Source organism: Acanthopagrus latus, chromosome 22 (genome assembly GCF_904848185.1).
Source record: "Acanthopagrus latus isolate v.2019 chromosome 22, fAcaLat1.1, whole genome shotgun sequence".
NCBI classification, from domain to species: domain Eukaryota; kingdom Metazoa; phylum Chordata; class Actinopteri; order Spariformes; family Sparidae; genus Acanthopagrus; species Acanthopagrus latus.
The window spans coordinates 6,482,501-6,497,500 of NC_051060.1; the positions used below are offsets into that span (position 1 = coordinate 6,482,501).

Sequence of the window (15,000 nt, forward strand, 5' to 3'; positions counted from 1 at the left end):
ATAGAATACTGTGCACCCTGTAATAAATCTGGATAATTTCTTGACTCTGGAGGGAAATTAGCAGCTTGTTGCAAAGTGCTGCAGCAGCAGGACAGCAATTCAAAGCTTTCAGTCTGACATCCCAGACATTTGTTTAGTTGCTGTTCAGCTGACTGTGCGCTCCCCACTGAATTCCGGAGTTGTATTAATACATTATCTTAAATATAACTGTCTGCTGTGATACATGTTTGAAAAACACTCTGGTGGAAAAAAGTGTCAAAATGAAAAGAAGAAAAAGGAAAGAGGGGAGAGAAACAGAGCCGCCGAGATATGAGTCATTAAAAGAGGTGGAATTAACATTTAATAGATAATGTTTTGGAGTAACAATGGCTTCTGAAAAGATGTCCTACTCTGTTACAAATTCAACATTAGATTCAATAATAGCTCGATGATTTCTGAAAAGTAAAAATCCTTAATTGTAATCGCTAAATAGTATAGGATGAAATCAGAGTTGTCCACAATAATCAAGATGTAGCGATAGAGCAAGACAATCATCTAAACAACACAACTGAAGTAACTGAATAATACAAAATATTCCTCAATAGACAAAATGCAGAACAATGCATTTATTCAGGGCATTGTGGTGTCAATTTAATGTCCTTAATTTAATGAAATAACTGTTATTGAAGGCCACATGGAGGTAAACTGTGAGCACACAAGTTCTTTACGATTGTTATTGCTCCTACTGCTCCTCTCTCTAATATACAAACAAAAAAAAAACATTCTGGGAATGAAAATCTTCAGTCACATTGTGTCAAAGTCTACTGGCCCCTGAATGACTGAAAACCTCCATCAGAATCCTCTGAACCAGAAGAGACGCCCGGTCACTCTCTTCTCCACTGAACTTTCCTTTCAAGCTGGAAAGCTGTGACCTCTTTGTGAGAAAAGGCTAGAAAATACTTTGACCCAGACAAACTTTGGGCCCATATATACTTTCTACCAAAAAAGTTCAGTCAGGATTCTGAACACAAAGGTCTTACACATTTATTTTCTTTTTCTTATCCACTTGTTGGACCAAACCAAATTGCACAAGAGATCAGAACATTTAATAAACATGAACACATACTTGAAACTTTTTGATTTATGGTATAAACTATACCAACTATATCTTGTAAAAAATAATATCTAATATAATGAATATTGTAATATAGAAGAGTAAATCAACAATTGTGAGTCACTTTAATAAAAATTATATATCCCTAATGGCAACTACACTGATAACACTCTGCTGATGTGCAGCACGATGTCAGTGGGGGGTAAAAAAAAAAAAAAAAAAAAAAAAACGATTCATGCAAGGTCAAACATCCCAAAATAAATCACTGCAAGAAATTAGGGTTGTAGCCAAAGGCAAGATATAAACGTTCTTAAATGGCACACTGCTGTGTGGGAGGAAATGAAATGATTCTGGTGGTCTTACAGATCAGCCTTCACATTTAGTTGTTGGTTGACATGTTTCAAGTCCACTCACAGCATCATTTACACCGTTTGTTGCTCATTTAAATATGTTGCAGCTTTACCGTTTACTTGCAAATATCTTTTCCACCGCTGCTTGATGCTCTCTCTCCTCATCTGTCCTGATCATTACTTCACGAATGTCTTATTTTTCCATTTCTAAATCTGGCACTATTTAACCATCATCACCAGCATGTTCACTTCTATTCATGTCCATGTGGCACCATCTGTCCTGATTGGGTGTCACTTTGCTTCAGCAGGTGTCTTTGATAATTGGGTGCTTAAAAGACTGCGGAGAATCAAGTAGTACTGAAGCACCAGACTCAGAGTTGATGACCTGCAAAGCAGTTTTTTTCCTGACTGGGATAATTGGTGTATACATTTTCCCCTCTCGACTGTAAAGGAAGTTTTTAAGTTTCTGTTTGTTTCTGGCTTTAAGGGGATTGGCCTCCACAAAGTCTGTCCTGTCATGCGCAACGTCCTCATTAGTGGTGTGAATCTTTGGCAGTCTCATGATTCGATTTGTTTTGATTCAGTTCAATTCGATTTGATTCTGAATATCCAATCTGGTTCGGCATGTTCCATTCAAAATGATTTTTGATTCAAAGAGTTTTTCTCCAGTTTACCGGGTGTCCTTAATCTGCTGAAATACAATATGAAACAACTGGAAATTAAGATTCATTATCCACTGCCTTTTCATGTTACAAAGTTAACAGCAACAATTAATGAATTAATAAATTTTGAGGCAGCTATCCATCCTCAAAATTCCTGTGACTGCCATTAAAAAATACCTTTCGTGATTTACAGTACTATCTTCTATGTCATAGAGTTGCATCAGTATTGAATCAAGAAGGTTGCATGGTCAGTTTAAAGTTCCTTGTAGTTAATCTAAAATTAGTCAAAGTTGACTTTTTGTGTCACACGGGGCCTCCTAGGTAAAAGAACGGGTGTGTTTGAACAATCCTTTGCCTCCTGACTTCCTCCTTTGCTATCATAATTACGATGTCCACAAGAGGTGGCAGCCTAACTGCAAACACGGATCATAACAGGTTGCTTGCACTGACAACCAAAATGGCCTTTTTGTTCCGGTGAGGATGGATTGCAGTGTGATTTACCAACTACAAAAAGCAATGAGGAAGAACCAGAGGCTAAAGAATCTGTCAAATTTGTTGAGGGAGCCGGCAACAAGACATTTAGTGTTTCCTAATATGCTGACCTACTTTCTGATATGACGAGTTCAAATGTGCCAAACTGAAAAGCTGATGTTTTTGTTGCTTTCTCTGTTTTTCCCTTGACAAACATTTCAACTGTGACATAATGTTACACGGAGGAGGAAGAATAAATTCCCTTCACTGGAGCGACCTCGAATACAGATGAATAAACTTCGTGTCAGTGAACTCTGGTAAAGTTCCTGGAACAAATCAAATCTTGTTATCAGACATTAGTTCCCACATCTCCTGATGCTGCTGTACTTTTACTGTCACTGAGTTTTCTGTTGCATGTTAGTGTTTTTCTTATCGCTGCTGCACTCCCTGACCAGGAAAACCAAAAGTGCAGACAAACTGTTTCTGATTGTATGAGGGTCAGCTCTGCAGATATGGAGAAGAACATATTTTCTAGCCAGAGAGGAAGGAAAAATCGAAGCTGAAGCAAATCAAAAACAATTTCGGTGACTGCCTCAAGGCTTTTTATTGGCATATGTGCATTAACTGACTGCTGCTGTACAACAGTGATAGAAATTGTTGTACTTTTTACGATGACAATAGATCTTACTCACTTTTCTAATATGATTTTATCCACAAAACATGTGAAAGCCTTACAAAAAATGTCGCATTTAAATGAACCAAGCCACCAAGATGAGTTACAATTAACCCCAGTGTGACTGGCTACAACATTCAAATGCTGGTTACACATTTAACTTTTGGCCGATCCAGGAGCCTGGCCTGCATAACTTCCATGTGGTCCAGAAGACGCAGAGAGACGATAATGTCATCAGATTCCTCAAAATCAAATCAAATCAAATTAATTCTATTCATTAAGCGCCAAATCACAATCACATTGGCTCAGTGGGATTTACATTCTGTACAGTTAACTGTTGTTTGACTATAGTCTGTGTGAGAAGTGTATGTTTAGTGAGCAGCTACCTGTGTATATGTGAGCTTTAAAGCTCTGCTAAATGATTTTTAATGACTGGATCATTTGTAGGTTTTGTTTCTTTCTTTTTCTGTTTAGGAGTTAGGTTTTTTCTGACTTGGGAAAATAGTTCCACTTTTGTTTGTTATTTTGAGCTCGGTTCAACCTGAAGTCAAGCTTCGCCTGTCGTTAATAGCTTGCTCATAATATAAAGAAATAATTTGTTAATAATTTTCACTGATTCACAATCTACATCTCCTCTACTTATATTATGCTCCCACTCTCAATGGATTGTGAAAATTTGTAGCAACGGGACGTCACGTACAGTGTGTGTTCATGGTAATGAAGGAACATGTCATCCGGTGCCATAGTGTGTGTTTTTTATAGGTTTTGGACAACAATGGAGCTCTGTAGCACAGAGGAAGAAGATATGTCAGCATACTTGTAATGGCTGGATTTGAGAGTTTCATTGGATTTGCTGACAATAACCTCATTGTGAAGAATATAAATACCTTCAGTTTCACTCTTTTAACAATTTTCTCTGGTCTGTTTGGTCTCTTTCACCTGGACAATGCGCCTCTCGAGACTGAACGAACGCAGCTGCAGGCGAGACCCCGTTCACACGCAGCTCGTCCAGCGCCTTTGACTCAGAATGGAGGCCTCTTTTCATCTCTATTGTGCTCCTGAAACTTTGGGCCCAGCTGCCGTGGACACACTCATCCCTCTGACCTGCTATGTGGGTCTCATCTCTGTTATCTCTGACCTGGAAGAGACTAGGAATGTGCGTGTTTGTGTACGCGTGGTCCAGCTGCAGCTCACCGTCATCGCTGAAGTCATCCACCAGAATAATCTCACGGATCAGATGAACTGGGGTTCTGTTCAGAACGCTGGGGAGACAAAAGAAAATATTAGTCTCAGATATGCACAAACACGGGTTAACAGTAAACAAAAATGCATGTGAAATATGCAGGAAGCTGACAAGTAAATGCCAACCTGTGCGCACACACACGCAGCTGCTCATGAATCCATTATGTACACACTGCACGGCATGAGGAACAACATATTGAAAATGTCAGCCCAAATTCCTGTTATGAAAATGTATGACGTGTCGCCGCTAAAAAACTATTTCATTAAAGAGGGAGATTGAAACATAAAAAATTCATAACTCTTACAGGAGGAAAATAAGGAAATGTGTTTTGTTCTGGGTCGGTTTCTGCTCTCCGTTTATTTCATCATTTCTATTTCCTCAATAACCTCCGCGTTCATCATACCCTCCGGATAGGGCCGAGGAGGGAAGGGTGGAGGGAAGGAAGATAGGTAAAGGTTGAGGACAGAAGAGAGGGATGGGGGGGAAAGAGAGAAAAGTAATGACAGGAAGAAGCACTAAGAGACGGATGATAAGAGAGAGAAAGTGGGGGGTAAGAAGCAAGAAAGGTAGGAGGAAGACTGGGTTCGAGGATAGAGGAGTAAAGATGGGAGAAAAAATGAAGTAAGACTAGAGAAAAGAAAAAGCAAAAACAGCATCAAGAAAGAAAGAAAAGAAAGAATACAAATTATAGTAAAGGGGGGGGGGGGGGTTATTCAAGGCAGAATAAAAGGTGGGAAAAGAAAAAGGAAGCGAGGAGACAAGGATGCCAGGAATAGTTGGAGACAGCACAAGAGGAAAAGCGATGATGGAGCAGAAAGAGGGTGACGGAAAAAGAGATAATGGGGGAGCCAGAGGAAGTGGATTGTAGGAAAGGGAAGGGAATCCAGAAAGAAAATGAAAAGTAAACTAGAAATGGGAAAGGGCTGCCAAGGATGGTTGGAAAGGATGAAAGAGGAATAGAGGATAGACGAGATAAGAGGAAAGCTGGGAGGGAAGGAGATCGAGGGAGAGATGAATCTGGAAAGAGGCAACTCCATAAAACTTTAGAAAAGAAAACTGGAAAGGAGAATGGAAAAAGTTGCACACATAATAAAAGGGAGAGAGGATTTGAAAAAGAAAAAGAGGGAGGGCAGGAGATAAAGAGAACAACATGTTTCATAATGTCAACATTTATTGGTGAATGATGTTTTGCATATTAATCATTTTGTGTATGTAAATTTTATAAGATTTTTCACATTGTTTCTGTTTCTGTGTCTTTGAACATCTGGCCAGAGGCATATGGAAATTAGCCTTTTGGATTCAGTCTTGTTCATTCACAAAACTTGTTGTTTTTTTAGTTAGTTATCTGAAGAAAACAAGGAGAATGAATAAACAAAGTGGAGCCGGGAATCAACACTGATTTCCTGATTTGATTACATTTCTGATTTGATTCCTTTTGACTTCATACAGATTCAGTTGATATTCCAGTTACAACAGAAAATTTGTTTGGGTATGAAAGATATTCTGAGAGAATAATGCTATAAATTGTACAACTAAAGCCCGACCTATATTTGATTTTTGGGGCTGATGCTGATGCCTGGCTGATTTCTGTGCAATGATCTGCAAGGACATCAGTGCATCGAAACTTACTAAACCTCCAGCCAATCTAATATATCTGTACACTTCCCAAAGCAACTTTTTCTGCATTATATTCTTGAACAGACTTTTCATATTGGAACACGTAAGCCTAAATATACACTGTTCAATATATATAGATATATATTGAATGGTTTTGGAGATATTCGGTTTAAATCTGGTTATGGTGTATCTGGTATGAAGGGTTATTGTTAGGATAAGGGAAGAATAATAGGTATAATCTTGGGAAATGTGTGTTATTGGTTACTATCATTGGTGAAATTACAATGTAGCTGATTAGTAGAAAGAATAATACTAAGCTGAAACACTCTGGGATATAGTACTTTACAGCTGTTGCAAAACTCCTCGGCCTCCTGACGCCAGCTGTCTACCATACTGCGCCATGGCAGATTCAAACCGCAACCGGTGGGGATCGCCGGATGGCAGATGGCTGAGCAAAACCGGATCAGAGCCGTAATGCAGCGGACCCCTATCCAGTGGAAATTGGGGGTTAGCCTTTCTTATTCATCGGTTGTGAATAACCTACAGGTTATGGACTTGTTGAGTTGGAACCAGAAGCAGGTACACATAAATATTGGCTCAATAAAAACCATACCATATATTGTGATTTTATACATCTAATGATCAAAATATAATGTAGTCAGAGAAGGTAATGGCAAGTTCACATATTTAAAAAAAAAAAAAAAAAAAAAAAAGAAAAGAAAAGAAGTCCAATTTAACATCCTTTGTGGCCATTTAAGGATAGATTTGTGTATGAAACTCCGACACAGACAGGCAGCAGGGGACAGAAGTATGTTTGCTACACCAGAACACGGTCGAGACTCTCTGAATACACAACTACATCACTGTTTTGGTACAAAGATTTACCAACCAGTACAGCACACAGCCTTCAAAACTAAAAGCCCCAGCCTTAAACCACAGCTGCAATGGATCAAAGTACAATGGAGAAATCCACAGGAAATGGGGAGTAAAAAATGGGCAGACTGTTGGAAGTGTGCGTGGAGAGCGATGGATGGAGTTTGGGAGAGGTGAAAGTGAAGAAAGGAGTGAGGGACGGAGGGATGGAGGGAGCTGAAGCTGATAATGCAGGAGGAGGAGGAGGAGGAGGTGGTGTGGAGTGAAAACTCTCTGAGGGACCGGACCCCATCAGGAGGAATGATGGATGCAGGGAGGGAGGGAGGGGGAGGCAGAGCGAGATGAGAAAGAGAAAGAGAAAGAGAGAGAGAGAGAGAGAGAGAGAGAGAGAGAGAGAGAGAGAGAGAGAGAGAGAGGTGGCAAGCTAGTAAGGGAGACAAATAGTCCTGAGTGCAACTCTCTCTCTCTCTGTGGATTCGAGGAGCGATCAGGAGAGATGGATGAACGGATTGATGGATGAGACGGAGGGGAGATGGGAGGCGAGGGGGGAGGGAAGGTGCGGGGCAAGAAAATAAGAAAGAAGGGTGGAATCAAGATGGAGGTGGGGGTAAAGATGGAGAAATGAGGTGATCAAGTTGAAAGTCATGAGTGTATTTATCTCATTAGATCACATTAAATCCTCCACTGAATGCATATATCTGTTCCTTCACCCATCTACCCATCCACCTATCTACCCATCTATACATCTGTGTTACAGTGAGGCAGACAGAAGTGGATGGATGGACACAATCTCTTTTCATTCTTTCTGTCTCTCTCTCTCTCCACCTCCTCTCCTCCCTTTCACTACTTCCCCGCCTCTCTCTCTCTCTCTCTCTCTCTCTCTCTCTCTCTCACTCACACACACACACACACACACACACACTAACACACCAACACACAGGAGTTCCCATTCTCTGGTTCACAGGCCACTAGCTATGAGGCTTAACCTCCCCTCAGGCGTGCTGAGGGAGAAGCTATCTTCAGCTCACAGAAAATATTATCACCGCTGACAATACCGCAGTCGGCTGCCACAGAATAGCAGCTCTATATCTGCGCCGCTCATTTCCAGCGCTCTATATATCAATTTTAGTGGGAATTCTTTGAAATATTTTCATTACCTACAGCTGCCATTTGGAGAGCGCTTTCATCCAAAGTGCCTTGAGAGTGTGCGTTTTTAGAGCTGCACGTGTGTGGGCCTCTGGTGGGAACTGAACCCCACTCCCTGGCATCGACAGCGCTGCCGATGCTAAATGGGTGCTGCTGTTAGGCTGCCAGGGTGGTGGTGGGGTTCAATTCCCGTGGGAGTCAACCCTGCTCAGCGTGTGTGCTCTCACGGTCTAGGATGGCAATTTGGATGAAAACAACAGAGGTAATGTCGCAGTCTCCTATTGGCCATGCTGTCGCTTCTCAGCTCTTTGGTTGCAGCTTGGAAAAGGTGGCGGTGTCATCAAACCGACAACTGCGGCTCCTTATCAGCAATTAACAGGCGAGAGGAATTTATTTCTGTTCAGTTAAGGGCTGATATGTTTGATCGATTTTGTCTCTTGTCAACTGGCAAAGGCCGAACCATCTTGCGCCCCTCTTTCCTGCCAAGTGCATGCTGGGACAGGATCCAGCCCCGCACAGTCCTGAACAGGATAAGCAGTTTAGAGAATGGACAGATGGATGGAGAGTCAATTAGCTCGCTAACTATAGCATTAGGCTCGCTAAATGTGAAACAGGTGTGGACTGAACTCAAGGAGAACGTTTTATAATTTGTAGACATTGAGTGTTTAAACTGTGGGACTACATCAAGGTCAGCAGCACTTGCTTTTATGTGATTTTGAATGAATGATAACTTTGTGCCATAAAGTTTATGGTATGCCTGAAGTGTCTGCCATATATATGAGGGATGAAGAAGAAAGAGACACATGAGAGCTTTGCAGGAATATGAATTTATCTCATCATTGCGTCACACTCCTGCTTTCTTTTCTTTTATCTGCAGTCGGGGCCCCTGTACAACTTGTTTGTATTGTTGAGAAGACTGGCCACTTTTTTGTTTTATAACCATGACATTTGTGTTTGCTTTATTCTAAGCCACACTAGCGGTGTGAACCCCACATCACCACTTTGTTTAAACCAAATTTTTAGGATGAGTTGAACTGAACATTTGTAAAGACATGCTCCAAAGGGTGAATCCTAATGACTTTCATGATCCCCTGACGTGTCCTGTAGACCCGACGTGAGGCTGACATGTTTGCCATTTATTTAGCGACACATCTGACAACTAGTAAATGGACCCCCATGTATTTTCGCACAGATATCAATGATGGAATGGGTTGAAATTGGTTTGGGCATTTATGGTGCCCTGAGGATGAATGGCAAGCATTTTTGCTGATTCCTTAACTTTTCAGGTTACACAACATTCAGGCCAGTGACTCTCAAGGTGTTACAAACCCAGCAGAGGTTAAATAACCAGGGACTCCTAAACAGTCTGTTGGAACAGAAGAAGCCTTTCGGATGAGAGGTTGAAACGTCTTCAAGAAAGTCAAGCAAGCACTCAGATTCAACTACTGTGGCCGATAAAGCCGGTGTTAACAGTTTGTGAGTGAACTGACTCATCCTCAAACAATTACTCAGACAGCACTTCACTATGACAGGGCAGTCTACTGTAAATATCCGCGTGTGAAAAACTTCTTCAAGCTCCAATTTGAAACCATTGAATTGACTTTTGTTGGTTTACAGACAGCTCTGGTCCTTACACGAATGTGGTTAAAGTGTTGCTGTGTGTGTGAGGTAAGGACAAAACCTCTATTACAGGTTTCAGATTGTCTCGCCTCTCTGCTGCCCAGGATTTATTTACACCTGAGAAGTGATGCTTTCAACTGTTGTGAGCAAGATATCTTCTGCTCTGTTGGTTGCTGTAAAAACACACAGCAACCTCTCTCTTTCATGTGTATCGGGGCATTTTTTTTTTTTTTTACTCTGATTGTAAATCAGCTGCAAAATTGCTTTTCACTAACTTCATTCCCTTCAGGTGAAGAGTCAAATTAGTTTCTGCTGTTTGTGTGGTATTAGATTGTGCTCGGGGTACAATTTTGTTTCTGTTTATCCTCTCTAAAGCTCTCTTGCTTCCGTCTCTCTCGGTGCACACCTCACTCGGTTCCCTCCCTCTTTCTCTTCATCTCTCTGCCTGATTGGTTAGCTGACAACTGGTTCTTCTATCCTCCACCTTGCTGGAGTAATTCATCACTCTTTTCTCTCCACTTCTGCATCTGAGGGTCTTTCCATTCATCCGCATCTTTCTACAACCAATTTCTCTATCAGCACCTCTGACAGCCACGGAAGAATCTCACTCCATTCTTGGGTACAATTCATTAGAAATAAAGGCATTTTAAAATGTGTACCAATGAATATTCTCTCTTTAAAAAACAAACAGCTTTTTAAAGTTAGACTCTGCATTGTTTTCATTGCATCTTACATCTTTCTCACACTAACAGAAAGTCTTCCCCAGCAGATCCACAGAAACTGCTCTTAGAGAAAAAAAAAAATCCTGATTCAGCCACTCAATACAGAATGTTCAGTTCTGTCTAACTACCAGTGATGCATTATGCTATATATCTGCACACAGTAAATGCTGTCTCGTCTCTGCTGATCTACAGTGCTGTACATCCACATTTATCAGCCCCACTAGGGTCAAAGGGCTAGTTTGTCCACACTAAATACAGCCTTGTCACTGCTAATCTACCATGATCTATATTCACTCATTACTGTCTGGTGATGTTTATTTAGTGGATGCTGCACGTATAAGCTCATCAGCGATTATCCAATGCCTCATACAGACACTGCGGCCGGAAAAGAAGTCTCATTACTGATGATCTGTAATGCTACATATCAGCATCCTGTAAACACTGTGTAATCCGCACAAATATTATCTAATCACGGCTGACAAATGTACTTAGTGAGTGCTGTCTAATCAGGAATGTTAAATACTATCTGATAAACAGGATCTCTAGGGGGACTACACGCTTGTTGAGACCACTGACCATTGTTTAAAATCTGTAAAGAATCAATGTATATCAATGAGTCAGTCATGCAACACGAATTCAACAAAAATAAATTGACTCAATAAGACATACGTAAAAACAGAATACAATAATTTCACATCTCTTGTTGCTCCTGTCCCAACATGTTGTAAACATGTTTGTTGCAAATTCAGAATATTCTCTTTGCACTGTTTGTACTCGACCATTCCTATGTCCTTTCCCCTTTTTGCTCTTCTTAGGTCAGACAAACTTGGTAAGAAATACAGCTATGCCAATCCTCTTAAGAAGGCCACAAAAGTGTTATACAGATCGGCAAGGATTACAATAATCAGTGGAAGGATATCTTCAAGATGAACCAGGGATGTCTCTTGTTCCCGTTATTGGGCCAATTTAATATACACATCAGCCTCATGATAAGTGGAGAGAACAACATTGGTAATTTCGTATCAAAGCAATGTGCTAGTTGGAAACCTTGGCTCCTGGCGTTCATGTGGGTGCCGCTTGACAATGAATCACCCACCCGAACACTGTTGCGAGCACAGCCCCTCATGGCAACGGCACACTCTGATGACAGTGGTGCCCCCAGCAACAATGCACAGGACTGGCACAAGAAACCTGATAAAGAGCTAAAACACATGGCTTCCACACGATTTAACATTTGTTGGATGTGGCATAACAAATCTGATCCATGAAGGCCTTGCCATGGATCTGCTGCCAACGCCCTGGTACCTGATACCCCCAGAGGTCCTGTGTCCATGCCTTGATGGGTTAGAGCCAAGTCTGAGTCATTGTGGGGCCTCCATGGAATTGGATGTGTTCCATGACATCCCATAAATACTTAATCGGATTGGGATCCTGGGACTTTATGGGATTCTGGGAATATTGTTGTGTTTTACTACCATTGGGGAGTGCTGTTCCCAAGGCTGGGTGATGCATATCAAGTGGCATCCATATGAACACGGGTACCAAGGTTTCCCACAACACCAAGATGATCAATAGTATCACTTGAGCCATCAGTGGTTTTAATGTTGTGCCGTCTGAAGAGTAAGCAAATGATCGCTTTCAGTTTAATTCATGTTTTAGATGCGTCCCCATGTTACTGTAATTGAGGTTACGCAAACTGTTTGCTCCAAAGGTGTGCAAGAAAAGTGAAAAGATGTAGACCGAAAAAACGAAGAACGGAAAGAACAGAGTAGAATTTAATCTCATATAGAACAGCAAACTTGCAGTAGGAAGCAAAGACTATCAATCTGCTTAATGACCTCTTCTTAATAAATCCTGAGTGATCAGTTGTAGAGGAAGTGATCCGGACTCTTTACTGTGCGTTTTTAGGTCCACTGAATCACAAAGTGCTGAGCTGGTGCTGATCTAGAGGGACAGATCTCTCTTTCTCTCCCTCTCTCTCTTTCCCATGATGCTTCTGTGGCTCCTCGGTAATAATGAAACCTTTGCAGCTCAGGAGGCTGTCACACACACACCCACACGCAAACACACCCACCCACACACACACACACAGTCAAAAGAAAACTAAACCCATTAAAACCAATTATGTCCTCAAAAGCTTCACATCTCTTTTCTCGCTCGTCCTCTTTCTTCCTCTCCCTCTTCACCTTCTTATCTCTCGTCCTGCGGAGACGGCGTAGATGAGATCAATTTTCGGATCAGAGCTTGATTAAATATCGACAAGGCCTCGGCTCTCCCTCAGAAAGCAACTCTTTGATCATGAGATGAAAAGCTCTAAAAGTGCCCATCATTGTCTCAGAAATCAAACTTATTAAAGTTCGGCCCGCGTATCGTCAAGCCCCAAAGCGCACAAAAGCTCCCAAATTACACCGCTTTATAATGTAATTGTGAGCATTCAACACGCTCTCAGTGTTTTCAGAGTCCCCGCAGCAAAGCATGATTGCCGATAGTAGAAAGAAAATTTATCTAGCTACTATCTGGCTATTCAAGTTTTTTTTTTTTTTTTTTTTCCCCTGCTCGAAAAGTGATGCCTGAAATTAGATTGCAATTTTTTTGCTGTCTTTGACTAAAGATCTTTGAAAGCCCCTAAGAAAAAGTTTCATAACACTGAATGTCTTTTGTAAACTTTCTGGCTACGATCCAGTGGAGACTAGAGAATAAGCAGATTGACGTTTTTCAAAAGTATTCAGCCTTAAAGAGTGGTGATGGGGGCTTTACCCAGTGTTTCACATTATTACAGTTCTATACATTCACATTTGGGAGCCACTGGCATCGTCTGCTACTGGCTGTTGCTTAAATGAAAGTGAATAGTGATCAGCAGCATCTAAGGGAACACTGACATGAGTATAATGTCAAAACAGGTTAAGCATATTAATAAGGGGCATTTCATACTTTTTCTGTCTTTTTTCAACACATTTGTTTTTTGTTGCACAAACAGCTTAGAGGTCTATAATATGACTTCAGGGCAGCTTCAGCCACATTTTCATGTGTGCTTCTGAAATGGTATCATGCCAGACTATGTAATAGACGCGTCAGTCCTCCGTTTAACTGTCAAGTTTGGCCTGAAGACAAGATGGTCTCAATCCATGGTCAAGTTAACAGTAACAAACAAGCATTGCCGATTACACTTTCAAATTACAGGCCCCAAAAAATTTGTTGGATTTAGGAAAACATCATGATTTTGATTAAAAAAAACTGCTTACAGTCAATACCAACAATTAGCTTCTCATGGCACTAAAACCCTGGTGAATGTAGGTGAAACTCCTTCTAATTAACCATGTGACCGACCCTGACCTCTGCTAGTCATGGACCTGCTGTTACTCCACCCTCACACATGCCATCCACTGGATCAGCAGGTCTGCTACAGGCTCTGCATAAGACTGGGCTGATGCCTCAGGTTTATTGTAAATATAAATATTACTAGTACACATTAACTCTCTCACACTCATATTTCACATAGTTAAGAGCAAAACATGTTTCACTCAAGGCTCCGGGTCCTTTTTACACTGAATTTTTGGCTGTGCATCTATTTCAATCCAAAAGACAATTCCACAATGTCTATTTTTGCTTTTTGTCCACGATGACATGTTGTACTCATATTGGTGAATGTGATGATTTTTAGAAGACAACTTGCAAACGTTGGAAGTCAGAAAACAGTTTAAAAATTGTCTTTCTTCTGAAGTGCAGCAACCTAACACAATAACTTACAATACAATAAAATAAGAAAGAAAAAGGTGACAATTGCTTCAACTCTGTAGGTTTTACTTTTAGAGCAGTGCACTGAAATTGGCTCGCTCTAAGGTAGAAAATCAATCTAAAAATTAATAGTTTGCTTTGGGTCAGCAGTAAAGTAAATTACACAGACTTTGTAGTCAATGGGCCAAAACCTGCAGACCCGATGGTCCATTACATTTCCTCAAACTAGGAAACAACACAGATCCAGTCGACTGCAACTCTCACCTCTGACCTCTCATTAACTGGAATCATTAACTGACAAGACTTTGTAAAAAAAACTTATGAAAGAGGTCAGTTCACTTTCACCAACCTTTTCTAAGAAATACATTGTGCAGATACTTTTGGAACTTTGAAAACTTTGCTTCCATAGCAACCAAACAGGATTCTCAAAAAACTGTTGTGTTCGCAGCCTTTGAACATTTAAAATCTGTGGCTCCACACTTATTATCTCATTAGTCATTACATCACCATGTTCTGTCTGTTGGCTTGTTTCTTCGTGTCAGCTGCTATCTTGTGATTCACTGACTCATGAAAAAAAAAAAAAAAATTAAATGTCAGGAGATTTCCTGTAAACCTATTTAAATTTTACCAGAGTACTTCAGTCTGCTAGTGGAGACAGCAGGTGAAGCGCTCTTAAAGTGGACACTTTTCTCTGAACCTGGTGCACTTTGATTCAATGGTAAAACAGGAAATGTCAGCTCGAAAAAGTAAGATAAATTATAAAATGTCAAAAGCTAAGAGTTGATCCAATCAGTT

General features: G+C 40.8%; 1 protein-coding gene across 6 annotated transcripts in view; it reads right to left on the minus strand.

The window, feature by feature from the left end:
* The window catches only part of galnt14 (UDP-N-acetyl-alpha-D-galactosamine:polypeptide N-acetylgalactosaminyltransferase 14 (GalNAc-T14)), a 189,248-nt gene that overhangs the window by 54,113 nt on the left and 120,135 nt on the right, over window positions 1–15,000 (minus strand). For all 6 annotated transcript variants that reach the window (XM_037087297.1, XM_037087298.1, XM_037087299.1 and 3 more), the window contains one exon: window positions 4,444–4,511. In XM_037087297.1, coding sequence (XP_036943192.1) covers window positions 4,444–4,511 — 68 coding nt within the window. The remainder of the gene's footprint in view (window positions 1–4,443; window positions 4,512–15,000) is intronic.